The sequence below is a fragment of the Charadrius vociferus genome, unplaced genomic scaffold (assembly GCF_000708025.1).
Source record: "Charadrius vociferus isolate BGI_N301 unplaced genomic scaffold, ASM70802v2 scaffold51, whole genome shotgun sequence".
Lineage (NCBI taxonomy): Eukaryota > Metazoa > Chordata > Aves > Charadriiformes > Charadriidae > Charadrius > Charadrius vociferus.
In genome coordinates, this window is record NW_009646939.1 from 309,070 (window position 1) to 331,522 (window position 22,453).

Sequence of the window (22,453 nt, forward strand, 5' to 3'; positions counted from 1 at the left end):
GTGTATGAGTGTATGGAGGAAGACTGCATACACCCTGACCCTCACCATAAATCCATGATTCACTGAAAAATTACACCTTTTCTGCTGTTGATTCAAGAGGATACAGGAAGCACCTTCTCATGAACAGCTAAGTTACATCCTTTCTTCCCCAGCCTCGCTCAGTATTGTGTCATCTCCTCATGTAGACAAGGAATGTATATAATTATTTTAGTAACAATAACAACAAAAAAACCCCAAATTAAATAAAACAAATTAAAATTCTATAATGTGATTATGCACACTTCTAATTAGGCCTATGTTTGCCAATCTATTCATTTAATTTAAATCATTGCACATCTACTGCATAGCTTTAATGAGTCAAATTCTAGATCTAAAGAATTACTGGCTGATGCACTGGAATCACAGCTTCGAAAGCTTTGTCTGCTTATGCAAGAATAATTTTTGACTTTTTCAGTTTGGCTTAATAAAAATATCTCATTTATTCAAACAATAAGAAACTGACTGGAAGCTGAGTAACACCTGCATTGTTCTGTGTCTTCGTCTTTGAATAATGACTGAGAGTATAAAAGGATGAGATGACCAGCAAGAAAATGAGTAAATGAATTTTACCAAAAATCTATCTAAAAATAATACCTGCCTTATTTGGTTTGTTTAAAAAGCATGTTTCCACAAAATGAACATTCAGTACAAACACTGCAGTTTATTTACTCTTTTTTAATTTAAATACGTTATTCCACATTTCTATTTGAAATAAATTCTCAACCAAAACCAGCTTGATATAAGTTACAAGTAACAGTAATCTAACACATGACCACTTAATGTAGTTTTAATATGATAAAAAATGTAATTTGAATGGAACACATATTTTGCCATATCAATCCTAAAATGTATAGGTATTACATTTCCGTCATCAGTAACAAAAACAGCATAACGACTATATTGCTACACACATCACCATGTGAACCAAGTTTTCTTTAGTGAAGTAAACAGAAGACACAAGATAATTTATTTTATTCCCATATTTCTTGCTTGATAATTTAAAACATGATTTGCAAAGGCAGCTGCAAACCCAACCACCCTCACAAAGAAAAAGGAAAAAGTCTTTTACAATGTAAGACTTCCTCATCACAGTTTCAATGAACTAGCATCTTTGGAAGTCAAAGGGACATGGCTTGAAGCAGGAACAACTGTTTGTGGGACAGACTCTGAATTGCATTCAGGAACTGATAGGGCTTGCAAGAAAATCCTTCCACCTTAATCCTGTCTCTCCCTTGACGCAATGTACTCTACAACCCTCCAGCAGTCCAGGCTGCAATCTGGAATGTGGCTGTAAGCCAGTGCTGCTTAAGACTCTGCACTGTCACACCACTAAACGTCTACTTAATTTGTCCCAATATCTAACATAATCACCTCTTCTGAAATAATCTATTTAGGGTGCATGCAATAGTAAAAAGTACCAAGCTGAGGGGGAGATGATGTACTGCCTATCTTTGAAAGTTGACTATCATGTCTTAGTGAAGATGAGGCAGAGTATTGGCACAGAAAAAAGCAACTGTGAACTTACTGTAGCAAAAGAAAATTAGTAAGTAAAACTTAGTAAAGCAGGGGTAAGTTTTCCATAATGCTGTGCAGATCTCAACAACACAGAGGACAGTATTCATCTCACCCGACTTGAGAGATCTGAGTGCTATCCACTAGCCTTAGCTAGCGATTCATGCCCTTTACAACCAGTGGATTGCCTTCAGCTTCTATGGATGACTCAGTAAACCAAGGGTAGAACTAAACAGGAGGCCTTTCTCTTTTATAGGAAACACTGAGATTCTAGATGTTTCTCCATTCCGAGTCAGGAGGAAATCACACTCACTCAGATATGCACATTCAAAGAATCATAGAATGGTTTAGGTTGGAAGGGACCTGAAAGATCACCTAGTTCCAACCCCCTGCCATAGGCAGGGACACCTCCTACTAGACCAGGGTGCTCAAAGCCCCATCCAGCCTGGCCTTGAACACTTCCAGGGATGGGGCATCCACAACTTCTCCGGGCAACCTCTTCCAGTGTCCCACCACCCTCACAGTGAAAAATTTCTTCCTAATATCTATTCTAAATCTCCCCTTTTCCAGTTTGAAGCCATTACCCTCATCCTATCACTACACGCCCTTGTGAAAAATCCTTCCCCAGCTCTCCTGTGAGCCCCCTTTAGGTACTGGAAGGCCACTATAAGGTCTCCCCAGAGCCTTCTCTTCTCCCGGCTGAACAACCCCAACTCTCTCAGCCTGTCCTCATAGGAGAGGTGCTCCAGCCCTCTTATCATCTCCATGGCACTCCTCTGGACCTGCTCCAACAGGTCCACATCTTTCCTGTGCTGTGAGCTCCAGAGCTGGACGCAATACTCCAGGTGTGGCCCCACGAGAGTGGAATAGAGGGGCAGAATCACCTCCCTTGACCTGCTGGCCATGCTTCTTTTGATCCAGCCCAGGATGCAGTTGGCCTTCTGGGCTGCAAGCATACATTGCTGGCTCATGTTGAGTTTCTCATCAACCAACACGCCCAGGTCCTTGTCCTTTCGGCTGGTCTCAATCCATTCTCTGCCAAACCTGTATTTGTGTACAGGATTGTTCCAGCCCACATGCAGGACCTTGCACTTGGCCTTGTTGAACTTCATGGGGTTTGCACAGGCCCACCTCTCAAGCCTGTCCAGGTCTCTCTGGATGGCATCCCTCCCCTCCAGCGTGTCTGCCTTGCCACACAACTTGATGTCATCAGCAAACTTGCTGAGTGTGCCCTCGATCCCACTGTCCAGGTCATCAACAAAGATGTTAAACAGCAGTGGTGCCAGCACCAACCCCTGAGGAACACCACTTGTCACTGCTCGCCACTTGGACATGGAGCCGTTGACTGCAACTCTTTAAGTGTGCCCGTCCAGCCAGTTCCTTATCCACTGAGTGGTCCATTGGTCAAATCCATGTCTCTCCAGTTTAGAGACCAGAATGTCATGCAGAACAGCGTCAAATGCTTTGCACAAGTCCAGACAGATGACATCTGTTGCTCTCCCCTTATCCACCAATGCTGTAACGCCGTCGAAGAAGGACACCAAATTTGTCAGGCACGATTTGCCCGGCCCGATTTGCCCTTAGTGAAGCCATTTCAGCTGTCACCAATCACGTCCTTATTTTCCATGTGCTTTAGACAGGGAACCTAAATAGCATAAGGGCTAGCATGCTTGCATCAGGCTCCCACTGGGGCCCCCATCTCCTGCCTGCAGCCTGGCTTCTTAGGGGGACCATCAGAGCTGCTTTGCTCAGACCAATATGTTCTTGAGTTATCTGTGCAAGCAGGAACGTCCACCTCAGTCTTTCATATCCCATGTGAATGCCATGATACTGGCTTAGAGCCTGTACAACTGGACTGTTTCAGCTCTAGTCTTTACAGGGCTAAAAGCAGACACAAAGGCAGGGGCAGACACAAACTAAATGGGGGGTGAGCACAAAACAGAGCCAACTGCATGCATCCTTTCTGTGATGGCAACAGGGAATCAAGAACATACAGGAAAGCAGGAGCACCTAAGCCCCCTGCCCGATTCAGCCTTGCTTAGCACACCCATGGAATACAGATATGGAGCACCTAGGTTCCACTGCTTAGTTTTCCTGCTTCAGAGCTGGGGCATAAAATGGAACTTCCTACGTCATGTCCCAAAAGCAAACAGCCCAGGGAGACCAACTAACTGGAGCGTAGCAAAGATCTTTCTTCTTGAAACACTTGAAACATCCCTTTAGGGCTTGAAAACCCTTTTCCAATAAATATATCTTTGGTGCATCAATGCTTGCAAAGTGAGAGTGTGAAGTGAGGGGAAGGTGGGAATCTTTCCATAAAATAAAGCTGTTCCTCATTGTTATCGGTCAAGGATGGTCAGTGTACTGCATTACAGGTTAAAAGCATGACATTTGCGTCTAAATAGAAAAGGCTTTATTTTGTTTTCCCTTGATACAGCAATGAAAATGGCAAAGCACTGATGCTTCAGTGGTAAGTGCCTTTCAATATCCAGCATAAGGAAATGTCTTGTTAACATGTCATTATTTATAAATAAGAGCTTCAGAAACGTAGACTTATTAATATATTCCCTATTTCTAGCTTAGTAGAAACTAGTAACTTCATATTCCCAGTGCACTTTAAATAAAAGAAGGCTAATAAAGCATATAGAACATAAAATGTAGTGGAAAAAAATAAATCAGGCTGAGTGCAACGATCAGGTTGTACCTTGAGCACCACCTCAACATACAGTTCATAGAGCATATTACGTCAGACATTCTACTGTCACACCAGCCCCTTGTAACACCATTTAATTGGGACCAAGTAAGAGCTGCCACCCAACTCGGCACTTCTAAGTGACTTTGGGTCACCTCACTGTCCATTCCTCCCACTCTGTATACTGCAGTGGGTTATCTCAGTAGGCTAATTTCCAACAGACTAAGACAAACTGTAAACAGAAGCAAAAGTCCTGAGCAAATGATGCCTGCAGGGCCTCAGCATACGAAACGAGCAGCCTTCCAGAGTGACAGAATATCTGTCTTTCATATGGAGTCCATATACAAGAGTCAGCAGCAGAAACTGAGTGCAAGCTACACCCCTATATTCTGGACAGGATGTAACTCTTGATATGTTGACTCTGATGTCTCTCTGAACAGTTCATGTGTTGAACTGTTGATTCTACCTCACTTACCTAAATGCAAAGATAACTTTCTTTAAAAATACATGAAATCTACAAAATGTAGATATGCCAAGATCTATAACAAGACCTTAAAAACGTGCTGCAGCCAGAATTTTTACCCCTAGCAAGCTGTCTAGACAATCCATTATGTCTGAGCAGGCAGTGCTGGGCAACAGTGCTTCTTTAAGCACGCACCATGTCATGTTACAAACCACATTAAAAAAAAGTGAGCTATCAATGCATCTGTACTAACAACTAAAACCACCTCAGCTTGAAAGTTTATTCTGAAGTCTGTGAAGAGTTAAGTTACCCTTTAAATATTTCATTACTTATACCTTTTGCACTGAACTGGCAACTTGGCTAACATGTAGAAAATCATCGTTTCTTTTCTCACCTGTTTTGCTCACAGAAACTGAATGACATCAACCAAGCAGCAAAACAGAACACCACAATGAAAGCTAGACAATTAATTCTTACCATGGCTTTAAACTTACCTATTGCCTTCTTGTATTAATAACACTTTAATGTGGTTTCGCTGATAAGGTCTGCCCCCTACAGTTCCTAAGCCCTACTAGCAAAGTTGAGGGAGCGAAGCAATGCCCACAGAATAGGGAAGTATGAGTTTGGGAGCACGTACATTGATGGATGCATGCAAGTTATGGGACACAGCTGGGAAGCATCTGAGGGTGTCGAGGGTGCAAGCTGATGCCTTTGCAAGGCTACTCTATCATCTCTGAAAGGTCATGGTGCTTGGGAGGGGTTCCCTATGACTCCAGGCCCGGAGGGGAGGAGACACCTGTCTTCAAGGAGGATCCAGGAAACTACAGGCCTGTCAGCCTAACCTCATCCCTGAGATGGTTACAGAAGAAGTCCCTGTGGGTGTCATTTCAAGGCACGTGAAGGACAAGAAGATGACTAGGAACAGCCAGCGTGGATTTACAAAGGGCAAACTGCACCTCATACCAGACTGCCTTCTATTATGAGATGACTGGCTTTAAGAACAAGAGGACAGCAGTGGATACTGCTTATAGTGCCTTTGGCAAAGCTGTTGACAGTGTTCTACAGCACCTTTATTAGCAAAATATCAACTGGTAAGCGGGCAATAAAAAGGACAGAAAATTGGCTGTATCATCAGGCTCAAAGAATTCTTCCTCTCAAAGGAAACACATACAATTTATGACCAGTTAAAAGGCAGCCCACAGTGATCAGCATGAGGGCCAACACTTTAACATCTTTTACTAACAACCTGGATGACGAGTTCAGAAATGATACCAAATTAGGGTGAGTGCACGACAAACTGAGGGACAGCACTGCTATTCAAAGGATCTTAGTCTGGAGATACGGGCTGACAAGAATACCATAAAGTTTAGGGCTATCACATAGCTGGGAAGGAGTAACCACCCTACACCACAGTACAGGTGCAGGGGGCTGACTCCCTAGACAGCAGCTTTGTAGACTAGTGGAGTGTAGCCTGGCATACAACTTGAGCACAAGTCAGCGTTGTCTCCTCATGGCAAAGGCAGCCTATCACTTACTGTGCTGTACAGTTGAACAAGTGCGTGGCCAGCAGATAGAGGTAAGTGTTTATTCCTCTCTATTTAATACCTGCAAGACTGCCTGGATTAATTTGTTCACTTTTGGGCTCCTAAGTACAAGAAATACATTGACCTACTGCAACAAGCCCAGTGGTGGGCCACCAAATCGATTAAAGGGCTGAGGTATATGGTATACATGAAGAGGCTAAGTCTGTTTAGCTTAAGAAGCAAAGGCTTCTTGCTGCCTACAGCTGTCTAAGGGGAGAGTATAGAGAAGATGGAGGCAGGGTCTTCTTGAACACACTGTGACAGGACAGGAGGAAACATACATGGAAGAAAAACTTTATCACCATGAGGATGGTCAGACACTGGCACAGGTGCCAGAAAGGTTGTGGAATCTCCATCTTTGGAGATACTCACAACTCACCTGGACATGGCCCTGAGCAGCCTCATCTAATTGGATCTGCTTCAAGCAGTGAAATGGACCAAATAGTCTCAGAGGTCCCTTCCAAGCCAAATTATTCTGTGACCTTGTTTAAAGCACAATTCTCATCATTTGGGTCGAGATATGACCAAGTATACAATGGCATACGGCATGCTCAAGAACCAGGCAATTGTAAAAGCATCTCACATCTACCAAACTGAAGCGGCAGCTTTGTTGCAAGTTCCTGATCGGCAGCATTGGCAGACAAATCTATTGTATCTGAAGGTTTACATATTTCATCACTGATTTTATTAAAGCAACTAATTATTCTGTCTCTCACCACGAAGGAAAATATTTTTTCAAAATCTCCCTTTATTCATTATTTCTACAGTTACTACCGCAGCCCTAAAAACAAGATCAGACTCCTCTCACAGGTTCCAGTCGAGTGGCTCAGCAGGCAAGATTTGGAAACCTAAGAGCACCCTCATGTGGCTAGATGTTGCTATGAGCTGTCCTTCCTCCAGTTAAAATACATGCAGCACAATGTCTTGGATTGGAAAAGCCCTCTGCAGGACATCTAGTCCAGTCTCCTGTTCAAAGCTAACCTGTTAAAAATTTAAAAACAGAGGACATTTCACTTTACTAAGTGGTACTTTGGACCTTTCAGATCAAGAATGGGTAGACTTTTGAACTATGATGATGAACCAGTTTGACTACAAGTTACTGTGTCCACCACAATAATATAGACCCAGCCCCCTGAACTGGAAGACAGGGACGAGAGGCAGAATGAAGCCCCCACAATCCAATGGGAAATGGTTAGTGAGCTACCACACCACTTAGACACACACAAGTCTATGGGGCCAGATGGGATCCACCCAAGGGTCCTGAGGGAGCTGGCGGAAGTGCTCACCAAGCCATTTTCCATTATTTATCAGCAGTCCAGGCTAACCAGGGAGGTCCCACTTGACTGGAGGTTAGCAAATGTGACACCCATCTCAAGAAGGGCCAGAAGGAGGATCTGGAGAACTACAGGCCTGTCAGTCCGATCTCAGTGTGAGGGAAGGTTATGGAGCAGATCATCTTGAGTGCCATCATGCAGCACATACAGGACAGCCAGGTGATCAGGTGGTGAAACAGGTGGTGACCACCTTTAGTATCACGCATGTCACCACTTGTGTCTCAGACATGCTACATGCCGTGCATTCCCAGAGAGACCTGCTCACTTGGATCCCTCACCACAGAATCTGTAAGTGTGGGGACAGATATATCACAAGTCTCCCTCTTCCTTCCTTGCTCCCCCAACACGGTGTTGTGGCCCAGTTGCCTCCAGCATGGGGAAATCAGGGAATAAAAAAAAGCCAATATTGCACTGTGGCCAGGAATCTGCTTTCACGTAGAGCAGGATGTTCCACCCTGTAACAAGCACACAGGCATGCAGCAAGCACACTGGCCTCATCCCACCACCTCACTGAGTGCCTGTGTGTGTTTCTGGGTCTCTCATGTTAAGGAAACAGCAGACTACCAGAGGTGGCAGGGGGTGGGGTGTCAGTTGCACAGAGACCTCAAAAATCATAAACTATTATTTGCGTTCCTCCCTTCCTAGCTGTCTTCTCTAAAAGGAAAACGTCTCTCTGGAATATAGAATTCAAGTAGATAAGCTTATTCTTTCCTTTTATAGCTTCCGAAGAATACTAGGTATGCCTGCAAAAAGGTATGCACTCCTGTTGAATAACTTCCAATACTTTTTAACAGGATAGAAAAGGCCACAGTACAACTTTTCATTCAAGGCCCATTAGCCTGAGGAGCTGAAGAAAGATTTACACTAAATGGAACTTTGAAGCTTGAAAGAGAGTATCTACTGAGAAACATAACACTGACCCCAGAAAACAGACTGACCCAAACCCACTTTTCTCAAGTTTTCTGAAAGAAAAGTATTTTAGTATTGGTTCAGGAAACGTAAATTCCCCATGAAAATAAAAGAACAACCTTTTTTTAAACTATTCCCTCTCTCTGTCTGCATCTGTAGTTTAAAAAAAAATAATCTGTTCAGTATGCAAAGGATTTGTAACGTCCTTTAAGAAAAAAAAAAATAATAGTGTGCTATTTGGACTGAATTATTCTGAAGTGCCCAAATAGTAACTTATACCTCCAGCACAGACCCATACCTGGATAGACAAATTATTTTCCAAACTTCTGTTTGTTTCATCTGCAATATCAACTAAGAAAAACCAAAATTATGTATTAAAAAACCCCTAAGTTTCTACAGTTTTCAACTTAAGTATTTACTTATGACATTGAAAATTGCACTTCATCCTTAGAATCTCCATTTCTTATTTTCTGTTGTCTCCCGAAAAGGTCTAAATATTGATGCAGAGAAAGACAAAAGCAGCATGGCCAGCAGGCAGAAGCGTGGTCAAGAGAGGCGATTCTGTCCCTCTACTCCACTCTGGTGAGACCCAACCTAGAGTACTGCATCCAGCTCTGGAGCTCTCAGCACAGTAAAGACATGGACCTGTTGGAGGGGGTCCAGAGGAGGGCCACAAAAAATGATCAGAGGGCTGGAGCACCTCTCCTGTGAGGACAGACTGAGAGAGTTGGGGTTATTCAGCCTGGAGAAGAGAAGGTTCTGGGGAGACCTTGTTGTGATCTTCCAGTACTTAAGGGGGCTTATAAGAAAGATGGGGACAGACTTTTTAGCAGGACATGTTGTGATAGGACAAGGGGTAATGGTTTTAAACTAAAAGAGGATAGATCAGACTAGATACAAGGAAGAAAATTTTTTTACAACGAGGGTGATGAAACACCGACACAGGTTGCCCAGAGAGGTGGTAGACGCACCAGCCTTGGAAATATTCAAGGTCAGGTTGGACTGGGCTCTGAGCAACCTGATCTAGTTGAAGATATCCTTGCTCACTACAGGGAGGTGTGACTAGATGACCCTTAAAGGTCCCTTCCAACCGAGACTATTCTATGATTCTAAATAACTGTTCCTACCATACACAGAACTATAACCAAAGTGCGGATGCAGCAGGTGCTATTTCCTCAGGCAAAGTAGACCTGAATTCCTCAACAACTAGAATTATATTAATAAACAATAAAAAAAAACCTTTTGGCATCCTAGTTTCACACAGGGACACTGTTATAACTCCCTCTCCTGGACAATAAAAGCACTTTGAAATTAGTCTAACAAGGATACTAATAATCCTGGGGAGAAGGGATCTAAACCCCTTCATGTCCATGGGCAGTTATGCACAGACAGAGGTGGTGGCAGCTGCATCCCAGCAACAACTGTGCTTTTGTTACATATTTAACTGCAGAGCAGCTGTACAGGAAATTCAACTACTAGAGGGCACGGTGTAAAAGTCACATACTTGTGGTGAAACCAAAAATGCTGCCCACAACCAGCCAAGGGAAACGGTGCCTCTACTCTGTCCAGCTCTGCTCGGGACAGAGAAGCACGTTGTGCACGTCATTTACAGAGCACCCGCAGAAAACCACAGCGCATGCTTGCACGTTTGCAAGCCAGATGCCCCTGCTGCACCCAAACAGACCAAATACTCTAAACAGAGGGAGCTAGAGGGCTGATTAAATAAAGTTTACATCCTTCATGGCACATGTAATGTATTAGTGCTGTTCTAGAGTATGCCAACATTTAATTTATCACAAGCCAACTGATGACCTGAGTTAAGTCAAGAATGCGGACAAAAGAAGAGGTGAAAGTGTGACTTATTTACTAGGCTGTCTCACTGCCAGTGGAAACCACGTAACAGATGACTGCACCTGCTTAATTCACATTACTATTTTATCTTCATTATTATGCAGATACTAACTCTGTGATATTAACTACACAAACATTTTAAATTTTTTTCCACTAAAAAAAGTAGTTTTAAGTATTTTTGCAACAGGTATTTGGTGAATCTACATTTTTGTCATTTTATTACTACTGTTTTAAAACTTAACATTACTTGGATAATGTTTTGTTTGAGCTAAAAGCAAGGTTCAGGGTTCAGTAATATGGGAAGTTTTAAAACCAGCTTCAGCGAAGGAAGGAAAACCCTTGTGATCCACCAAAAGTGTCCTTCAAAATGTTTAAACATCTACTTGGAAAAAAATTGAACAAGTCACATTCGCTTTGAGACTTGCCTGACACACCAAGGACACCACTCTAAACAACTTCAAAAGATACAGCCTCTTTGGAGCAACGCCTTGTTTAGTGTTTTGTTACTTCTGCCCCAACAAACTCTAACACTCACAGGGCTCAAACTTGTATTTTAGTGTAACAGATTAAGACGTTCATCCACATTTGTTCTAAAACATCTCATCAAGGAAAAAAAAAACAAACCACACACCACAGATCAAACATTACTCAACTGCAGCTTTGCTCAGCCTCAGTGGTAGCCATCAAATACTAGCAGGCACTCAGTAGAATTAGATACTTGCATCAGAAAACAAAGGGAATAAAAGCATTATTCCCATTCATAACTGGAGCTACTTAATCCTTTTTAATCATTCCTTTGCCTGGAAAAAGGGGGCAATAATTTTATTTCTGTATGAAATCAGGAAACCCTACACTCTGGGGCCCACCATACTGTAAATTATATTTATTTTACTTAGGTCAGTGAAAACGCAGGAGCCTTCCCCCACACCCTCAACTCCCCTCAGCACTGACTGCTAGAAAGTTTGTTTTCAGAGTTATGTACCAGATAAAGGCTTTTTCAGATAACGTGTGGAAAAACAGTGGCATTAAGTGGTTTGTTGGATTACTGACAATGAAACATACCTAAAAGCAATCCCAGGCAGCATAGCAAGAGCTCAGTTCCTATTCAAAGAGAGGCATCAAACAAATGCCGTGGTATTTATCTAACAAGTTCACCTGAAATTCATTGGTAGACCAGTACGTTTTCAGATTAACAGTTCTACAACAAAACAGCGTTCATGGATAGTCAATCTTCAATTACAAACACAATACACAGGAGCATTTACTACGTAACCAGAAAAAATAAAGTAATATAATGGTTTCTGAAGCCTGAAAACATGCTGAAGAACATTTTTTACATCACTGAAATAAACGGGAAATGAAAAAGCTGATTCTTTATAACAAAAGTTTAATCAAAACTCATTATAAGACATTGTGAGAATACATTGCCATGTGAAAGTATGGTCAACACTCCCTTCACCTAACCTCTAAGTGAACTTCCACCCAGAGCTGTAGCAAAACACAGCACTGCAGGACATAGCTCAGTTAAGCCCTCTGTAATTGAAGCATGACTTATGCTGTGACATAAAGCACCATGCATCCCACCCTTTAAACCACCAGGACACTCTTCTGCATGTACACTATACACAAACACCTCGAAACATTTCCAATTTTTTTACACCAGCAAGAATTATCACATTTAAATACACTTGCTCACCCCTTAGTGATAATTTAATTCATCCCACTTTGCTAAGCAATTCCAAGATGAACTTCAAGTAAGATTTATTAACCAAATGTTTCAGACCTAAATCAGTTGGATTAAGAGGTATAGTGCTTTTTTCTACAAACCTCAACTTTTTAAGCTACCAAACTACCAAGCAAATTACTTTTTAATCAAAAAAAAAAAAAAAGAAAAAAAACCCTGAAATGAGTAAGAGGTCACATTACTTCTGTTTAATTTTAACCATTTGAAGCATTTTTAAATAATCCACTCAACCATAACAGACAGCTGTTTCTAGCTCTGACGCTGTAAATAAAGCATTGTTGAATACTAGTAAAACACAATGGGAATATAGGCATAAGGAAGACAGGGCTGCTTAAAGTTTACATTCCATTGGTTAGTGTCCCAAGCCAGTGAGAATCACTACAGACTAGAATTAAAGACAAACACAGTTTGATACCAAGTCCAGGAAAAAGGTTTTGAAAACACAAAAGGAAAAGGTGCTTTCCAAAATACTGGTACCAGATCAAAAAAGGTAAATTACCCAAAGCGTGCATTTTGCCCCTAAATCTGAAAGTGGAGATGCAGAAAATGAATCATTAAAAAAGAGTCTATTTAATGCTCTTACGGCTTCAAGAAAGCACTCGGGTTAATATTACTCTTTGGTAGTGTTTCTCAGAGCTAACTCCAGTTTAATTAACTGTGTGTGTTGACAAATATAGAAGTAGAGACTCTCCTTTTGCACCAGTAATTTTTTTCATTTGACCCCGTACTAACTCGAGAATTGCAACACAGCATAACTCGTATCAATGTGAAACTCTGAATCAGTTCAACTAAAATCACTCTAAAAGTTTTCTTTGGGGAACTTCTGTGTCTCTAGTCACTATAACTTCCTTAATGAGATACCCCACCTAACTTAAAAACAAAATTACCATGACTTGACAAAAACTGTCCTTCCAAACTACTAGTTCGAAAATACTGCAAAGTTGGTTTGCACCTAACATTTCCTCTTCCTTCGGCAAACTAAAGAACATAGATTCCAACTCTGAAAATTAAGATTGGAAGTTCTCACCTTAAGTGTTACTGATTCCCAAATAACAATTTTGAGGCTGCTTTAATGAAAGAGAGGAACAAGCCAGAAAATCTCACAGAGATGCAAGCATTTTGCTTGAACCTCAACTGTTGTGGGAAAATTCTTATCTAGCATGCTGAACAATGCTGAAAGATACTCCTGTATTTTTCATAGTTTTCTCCAGAGTCAGAACTAGAAGAGGAAAAATATGAGTCTGAAGAGATGGATCCCTCTATGATGTAATATTTTGCTTGTCTAGCTTGGGGAAGGAAAAAAGAAGGTATCATTGAGATACACAATGCAGTGAATTCAACTATCTTCAAAAAACTGGTTTCTGAAAGAGAGTTGAAAGCATCTTTTCCTCTATGAAAGTTAAAAATGGGAAGGGGAAAACTAAAAAAAAAAAAAAAACAAAAATCATGCACCAGGTTTTAGTACGTCAGGAAAAGATAATGTGAACATTCTCTATAGAAATGATCATGCAATCATTTCTAAAAATGGTTACAAAAAGTAGCAAAGCATGAAATATGCAGTTGAGAGGACAACTTCATGCAGAATGGGTTTGTACAGTACATACCCAGATAGGATCTCTTGGGAGGTGCTTTGATTTCTTCATCCTTACTATCTGCAGCTACATAAAAAACAGTTCAGGGGGAAAAAAAAAAAGGAAGGAAAGACAAAGAGACTTGTATGATTAAATGCAACAGTGGGTCTTTTAGTTACAGTTTAGTCAGTTAGTACATTTTCCTTATAAACAAAAAAGTAGCCAAAACAAAACATGCCAGAAGTTTTAGTCTCCATGCTTTCGGTAAGGTTCCCACCCCATGATGTTAATATAGAGTACAGTAGGAAGTCCCAGAACAGTCTCAGTGCACAACACAACAGCAATTTACCTAGGGGGAGAAAATGGAAGACTTAAAAACAGTGAAACAGACAGCTTAACTCTTACTTCATATACTTTTCATGATCAGAGAAAACAAGTCGCTGCCTCAGCAACTCTGAGTACACTGAGTGTGTAGATAGATATGTATAATCAGCTACGACAATACAGTTGCCTTGCCTCCTCTAAAATAGTTTCTCGCTGCTCTAAAATAGTTTCAAAAAGCCTGAGCTTAAGCCAGTCCTATCAAGACAGACAGAGCAGACCCCCATCTGCAACCATTCTGCATGCTAATTTTTTTTCACTCTAGCCTTCCTCTGCCAGTTGAAAACCATATATTACGCAAGAGTGCTTTCCAGTGCCAAAAACAGAGATCTACGAGGGATCAGAGAGCTATAATAAGATACAAGTTATAAAACAGGTTAAGACAACCAGCAGTCAGAAGAAAGACAAAACTGATGAATGACCAGAGGAAATCATCTTCATGTAGCAACACAAGAGCCCATGCTCTACTTAAGGAGCCTGGGCTGTACTATAAGAAAAAGTGTCTGAGGGGCCATTTTTAACAGACGCTGTCCCCTGGTTTTCAGTATAGTTCACACATGCAGGGTGCTCAAAATCTGTCAGAATGTCTTGGGCATAACTGAAACTGAATCTTTGTTGGAGACAGGTGGAAGGCTTATTTGGGGAAAGAAAAAGAGTTTTTCATATTCTTTGAGAGACAGACACTCTATGAAGAGACTGGTCTGGCCTGCCAACATTTTCAAGAGTGACCAGATGTTTTTAGCTGTCCATACCTGTAAGCACCTTGCTTCAGCTTCCAGAAAAGGCCCTGATTTTTGAGTCAAGACACAGCACATGCACGGTTTGCTTTTGAATATTTAGCTCTCTAGCATGGTAGCACCATCATGCCCCAGATATACTACAGAGCTTTGAACAAAAACAACTGTAACAAAAGAAACTACCACTGAACCTTGAACCTTTCCATACTGAGCTAACAACAAAGCATACATACAGCTTCACAGACACCAATGTAAAAGTGGGCAATGAATAAGGAGAGGTATTGTTACCACAACAATGGTACCAGGAGATCTGCAAGTAAAGCAGTCAAGATGCAATTAAAGTGGTGTTAAATAAAGGATAGAGGAGGTATTGTTCCAGCCTGCTGATTTCATCTGAAGACTCCTTCACCTAGCTTTCAAAGCATTCACATGCAGGAGAGAGAACTGTCCTATAATCAGAGGTTTTAAAATAAAGTCAGGGTTTTTTTTGTTGTTTTCTTCTTTTGTTTGGTTGGTTGGTGGGTTTTTTTTCCCCAATTCAGAGCAGTCGAAAACAGGCTATACAGTCCAAGTTTAAAAAATAATAAAGCAGTTGGATATATAAAGAGGACTTAGTCTGCCTTCAATCAGTACGTGTAATTGAAGGATAAAGTTTATGTATCCAGAACAAAAAGTCAGAAGGCAGCAGAGGCACAAGATGGGCACCACCACTTTCAACTTACTTCAACTTTGCAAAACTAAAAGGGGGAGGGGAGAATCCCATAATTGAGAAGTGACTGAGAGAAAAAATAAAGATTGCAAGAGTTTTCCTAGTAAGTTCTCCATATAGAGCCTACAAGAAATAATCAAACATTGCTGACAAGAGTCCAGGAAGACTATTTTTCTTGCTATGATAGTTACCGAATAAATGAAAAGTACAAGCATTTTGATCGAATGGCTTTACGTCTATGTTCTGAATTGCTATTGATATGTATTTTAACTCAGTAACACCATAAAACAGGCTAGAGAATGCATAACAAGCTTGTCAGGATTAGGAGAGACCGCTCTTTAATGCTTCAAGAAACTTTAAGTAGAAAACTTCTGAACTAGTTACTACTTAAGGGACCTCATCTGTGAGAATAATAAAAACAAGGGAGGAAAAAAGGCAACTCCCACATAATTCAAAACACACTGGTAAACATACACTAATGTGACTGGTGGGGGAAATACTACATTTAATAGTAACACAAGAAAACAGCAAACTCCCTTCCGCTGAAATATTCCATCCTATTCACTTTCTAAATATTTTGGATTATTATGCAGAAACATTCAGAGGGAAGGTAGAAATTTAAGAAGAAAAATGTTTAAATTGAAGACCAGCCATGTGAGAAATAATAAATTATATTATCATACAGAAATTGTGCACCTTCTCCCTTTAATCAAAAACACTGACTTCAAAACTAGCTTCTCACTGCCCCAGTAAGCTATGCGGAAAGAAAGTAAGTACACAGATTTATCAGCTTGCCTAGATCACCATAAAACTTAAAGAGATAAGATTAGGAGTAGGTAGAAACAGGGATCTCACTCCTACTCTAATTGTGCCTGAAATAACCAATCTATCTTTCTGCCGCACTTGAAAGGAGCTTTGTATGCATTTATATGTTTATTCTGAGGAATTGCATTATAGTTAGCCTTACTAAAAATCAATCAATCACAGGTAAGAAAAAGATTTTACCTGTTTTTAAAGTTTGCGGGAGGATGCAAGCCTACTGATGAAAACAAACAATTAAGTAGGCAAAATCATTCTCTCTAGCTAATTAAACACATAACAAGTTGAGTTTCAGGAAAAAGGATCAAATGACACGATGCAACCTTGAGGAGTTTCCATTACCTGTTAAGGGAAAGACTGATTATCCTTTAGGAGACCGTATGTCTTCCAGGAAGAGTTTAAAGAGGGCTATATACTTAACTGAATAGCCTCCCTTTTTGTGCAAAGGTTATCGAAGGAGCCTGCAAGAGCATGTGCACAAATGTGCACGAGGATAATTTACCCTCAGAAAGGGCAGACAGAGAAGCCTTTCTGCCAGTTCACAAAATGCTAGCACACAGAGCAAAAGAGGGAGAAAGCATACATGCCCCTCCCAAGTGCTTCCTGGATTTTATCTGCTGCTAAATCTGGCTGAAAGTAGTTTTTAAGTCATTCATCCTGCCAGACGAACAACCCTTGTGAACACAGCAGCTTCTCTTTGGGAGCTGGACTGCTCCTATTCCACATGAATTCACTTACCTAAATAGTTTCACACTACACTCCACAGTAAGTGGAAATGGAAGTAGCTTCCTTAAGTATTGGATAAATTACCCTACTGCACAGCCAGTAGATGCTGCCTTCTAATGACGGCTGTGGATATCTGGAACTGAATCAGACCCTCAATTATTAGGGAGTGAGGGAAGAGAACAGATGGAGAGAATAAATTAAACATCCATATTGGCAAAACAACTGACAAAAAGCCGACAGCATTAATTCTGTTCTTGTTGGTAATAAGCTGTAACATAAAATGTTGTAAAGTCAAAGTCAACACAGAGAAACACAAAAACTACCCCCTCTCACATTTCTTATCTGGGGAAAAAAAGCAGGGATTTTCCACAGGGCTTGAACATTTCATTAAATAGAGAATAATATTCTGGCATGACTGAAACTATCAATGCCTAAAAATTAACAAATAACCAAAATAAAATGTGGCAATTCCCATAAATCCCCACTAATCCCACACTAAAGCCCAAAGAAATGGTGTACAAAAAGACAGTTTTACAACTGTGATACAACAGCACCTTCTATTTTGACAGGTAATAGCTGTAGAAAATAGTAAACAGTAGAAAATAAATTATGTACAAAAACAAGTGTTTGCAATTGCAAAATAAAATTTCAGATAATAGTGTATGATCATACTTAAGAACCTGGTAGAAAGTACAGCTGAAGAAAATAACTTCTTATTCTGGCCAAGATCTTAAAAAAAAAAAAAAAAAAATCCAGGCTAGCACAATGGCATGACAGCCAGCTCTACACTCAGGGCACAGTGTGAAATACTAAGGAGAACTCTGATTTCTAGACTGAACCAAGACCCATCTGAAATAAAATTACAACTTGAAATATTTATCTGGGAAAAAGCAGTTTTAAAAAAGAAGTTCAGGAAGTGCTACACTGAATTATCAAGAAAGGAGACTGGATTGCAATTCAGACAGAACTTTTGTCCAAAATACAGTGAACCATGCTTTCAAAAAGATTTATTCCGCTAAAGCCAGCTCCTGTCACTAACCTGCAAAAGAGCGGCGTTTTATGTTTAGCTCGTTGGACACACGTACTTCAGTGCACAGTTTCAGCATCAGTAACATAGTAATGATCATGATAATGCTTTGCCACAAAAGAGGGGATTCAAAATGCCTTCCAAACCTAAAAAAAAAGAGAGAAGAAAATATATAAAACATCTCAAAAATGACAAGTGCTGTACTCAATTACTTTCATTCTTTGCTCCTATGTAAGCACCTGAAAAAAAACAGTAACAGGTATGAAAGGCTGAGAAAGTCACCAGCCAAATCTAGATGCACAAACCACAGCTCAGTCACAATCCCCTTGCATGAGTATCTAAGAACCTTACTACAACATCGCTGTGGACTGATCCTGGAAATTCTGAAACCAGAAGATTAAGTCTTTGTTTCCAAAGCCAGCAGAAAACCTATTATTTTGAAAGGAGTAGCAGATTCATTGAGTGGTCAAGGAAGTAAACAGAGACCAGAGAGTTATGCCACGTTAATACCAGCGATGTGTCCTCTCCATATACACACTCTGTAGATTTCACAAGGACTTCTGTGCAAAACTTACCTCTATCAATTTTTCATTTTGAAGGTGAAGTCACAAAAACAATAGCACTTGCCCTATACAGAAATAAATACCCACAGCTATTAGCTTGCTAGGTTAATATAGCAACTTCCTAGAGGGGGGGGGCGGAGGGGGAATGATTATGCTTTGTCTACCTTGTCTACCTCTAGACATCTGAGTGGAAAGACCAGGTCCGCAGAACACAACAATCAAATCATCAATTTGTGTCTAATTTGGATCAAGGTTGGGGGAAGTAAGGAAGTTCAAAAGATGTAGGAACCAAACATATGTAATTTGACCTCTCCTGCCCTCCCCCCTCCTCCCAATTTTATTTCTGCTTGCTCACAGATGATGCTTGGGGGGGACTACCGAGCCCTTCCTGCACATAACACACAGAGGTGAACTCAGATTGTGGCTCACCTTGACTGAAGATCTTACTCTTACATAATTGCACAAGGTTCTGCCACAGGAAAATTATAGAATGGTTTAGGTTGGAAGGGACCTGAAAGATCATCTAGTTCCACCCCCCCTGCCATAGGCAGGGACACCTTCCACTAGACAAGGTTGTTCAAAGCCCCATCCAACCTGGCCTTGAACACTTCCAGGGATGGGGCATCCACAACTTCCCTGGGCAACCTCTTCCAGTGTTTCACCACCCTCACAGTGAAAATTTTCTTCCTAATATCTAATCTAGATAGACTCTCTTCCAGTTTTAATCCGTTCCCCCTCGTCCTATCACTACATGCCCTTGAAAAAGTCCCCCTCCAGCTTTCCTGTAGGCCCCCTTCAGATACTGGAAGGCGGCTGTAAGGCCTCCCTGGAATAAGACCATTCAGTGAAGACCGGTGATTCTCCAAGCTCCTCTTCCTTCCTTACCTGAAAGCTCAACAACCCTCACCAGACACGCTTAGTAAATTCATTAGGGGTAAAGGGTGGAAACTTTTCATATGCAGCCCTCAAAGTACATTAGATTTACAATAGGAAGGCTGCATGCACACCACTGTGAGCTGCTTTTCTGTGCTCAGTTCTGCCACATTTTATGCCTTGAAGAAAGACAGATGCTGAGGAAGGGATTTGGTGAAAACACACTGCTACGCTCCCCAGCTCCTTTAGACTGAACCATGAGGCACACAGGCTTTCCAAATTCTCTCACATTAGAGTTACTAAGGCCTTTCTCTGAGCACATGATGCTGCTGGAGACCTCACAAGCATGGCAATCACTGCCCTCTTCTTGATAGTTCCTGTTCTAGAGCACCCTGGCAAAATATAGTTTCTTATGCTTAGGCTACTTTCATAGCAGAGCTCTATGTTAGTATAAACCAACTAGGTTCAGCACCACACTCTCTCAAACAATACTGCATTTCCACTATAGCCATTTCGCCACAGAGATTTTTTTTTTTTTTTTGTTACAAGTCAACTAATAAGGCCCAGGAGAGAGACTGGAAAGTGCTTGACTAGCTTCCTTGGAAATCTTTGTGTGCCAAACAGCCAAGCAGCCCACACCAATTAAAATGGCCAAGTATCTCCTGCCTAATGGCATACAGCTAAGGAAAAGTACAACAATGCCTTGAGCCTCCACACCACTGCCCAAGATACCACCAGTAGCTACTGGAAGAACAGCAGTTGCATGCACCTTAGTCCCCCACTTCTTTCTACCATCAATGGATTTGTGGTGGGCTACATGAGAGCCATTATCATAAAAAATTTGGAAGACATGATGAGGAAAGAAATAAAGAACACAACTGATGCATGTAATCACAGGCAGAGTGCTCTCTGGATAAGGCTTTCAATTCACTAGGAAAAAATGTAGGGGATAAGAACAAAAGTTTGGTCCAGCCTATGCCCCATGCCTGCAATACCAAAGCTCATTCAGCCTGCGTCATTGACTGTGGCCAAGTTCCCCTGAACTACTGGAATTCACGACTGCTATACTTGTCTCTTATTCAGGGAATGAGGAAAAAAAAATGGGAAAGACTTACTTAGAATTACAGAGCAGTTAAAACTGTTTACACCAGGATTATAAAAAACATCTCCAATTACAAATGTACTTGTACGTAAAAATATAGTAATGCATTTAAGAGGGGCTGAGCTAGCAGCACAATAAGCTAGAAGCTATTATGATGGTAAATCCAGCACAGGTTGCTGCAAGGTTAGTGTCTCACTGCTGATGAGATTATCGGCCATTCAGTAATGGGTGTCTCACAAAAGTATTGCCTGCAGTGTAAACATCCACCCACTACAAACACACAGAAGCATGGCCACCTGCTGTCTCATCATAACAATTTGCCATCACCACAGCCTTAACTGGAAATGAGACTGAAATTATTGCTGCAGATCCTCTACCCCTTAAAAACTGAGGAAAAAGAAGTAAAATAAAACTCACAACACACAAGAGAGGTAAACTGGAAATTTAAAAATTCTTACAGGGACTTCAAACAACGCACACCTGTAGATTTTTGCCTTTTTTCTTTTTTTTTTTCTTTTTTTTTTTTTAAGCCCTCCACCCAAAGACAAAGGTTACACAACAGAACATACTCATGTGAAGTACATACCCCTAAAGACCAATCCCCAAACTGAGTCTCAGAGTCAACACAACCCTCTAAGCTAAATCACATCTACAGGAAATGAAACAGCTGCCATGGAGACCAACAGGCAGAACAAACAGGACATGGCTTACACCACACTACGACACCACCACCACATGACTGAAGGGGATACCACTGTCAAGGACCACTGTCAGGTCCCTGATGATTTAAAAGTAAAGCCAGAACACTCGTTTTGATCAGGATCATGGAAACAAACACCTCTCCAAGCTGCTTACTCTACTTCGCATTGATACTAGGGCCTTCTGAAGCAACACTAATCCATTTCAAGACTCCTCAAGACAGCTTGAGCTAGGAGCACTGCAAGATGCAAGCTCTGCAGGGAGAGCATGCTGTTCCACGTTCTGTTTACTTTCTGCCTCACAGAGGCGATTCCTGTCTTTGCCAAAGCAGGAGCCGGGAGGGGAGAAATATTAAAGTAGATTATGAGAGAAAGATGAAGAGCGTTAGGATATTAGAACAGGTTCGTGGGAAAGAACAACTTTGAAGTCCTTGGGATGAGGGGGTCACCCTCATTATTGTGCATTTTCACCCCAAAACTACAATGTTATGTGACAAAGTGAACCACTGTGACATTTGCAGTATTCGGGGAACACAGACTTCATATGTCAGACCAAAAAAAGACAAAGACTTTTTCCACTGTTTATTTATTAATGTAAAAACAAAAAGAACTCTTTTTCCTCTACTAGTCAAATGTGCAAATAAATGGGTGGAGTACCTTACATTTTATTAGTATCTCAACTACCTTAAAACAATTAATGCATGTTCAGGGTGATGAAGACAAGTGAAGTGAACACTCAAGCCAGCGCAGAGACTAACTAGTCATGGAGATAACAAGGTAATCGGTACAACTCAATCCTGCTGCAATAATCCTGCTGCTCCAGTCCCAGGCCTACTCAAAACAGCAAATGTCGACTGTGCCAAAGAAGCCCAAACTAGACCAAACACAAAAGGTTTGCTTATCTCCTTTCCTAGGAGGTCTCCGAAAAGAAAATGCCTGCTGTCCGTGCAACCAGACGACCGTCACCCCCCAACCACGCTGTTTCCTCCTACACCCGCCGGCTGCTGTCCCAGGCGCTGCGCTCCATCTGGGGCAGGGCCGCTCGCCCGTCCCCTGCCCTGACACCGGCAGGCCTAACACCGCACCGCCTCAGCTCACAGAGGCGCTTCCACTCACCGCA

The 22,453-nt window shown here is 41.3% G+C and overlaps 1 protein-coding gene across 1 annotated transcript in view; it reads right to left on the reverse strand.

Annotated features, from left to right (window-relative positions):
• The window catches only part of PQLC1 (PQ loop repeat containing 1), a 62,489-nt gene that overhangs the window by 34,043 nt on the left and 5,993 nt on the right, over positions 1-22,453 (reverse strand). Inside the window, exon 2 of the mRNA XM_009894947.1 lies at positions 18,110-18,243. Coding sequence (XP_009893249.1) covers positions 18,110-18,243 — 134 coding nt within the window. The remainder of the gene's footprint in view (positions 1-18,109; positions 18,244-22,453) is intronic.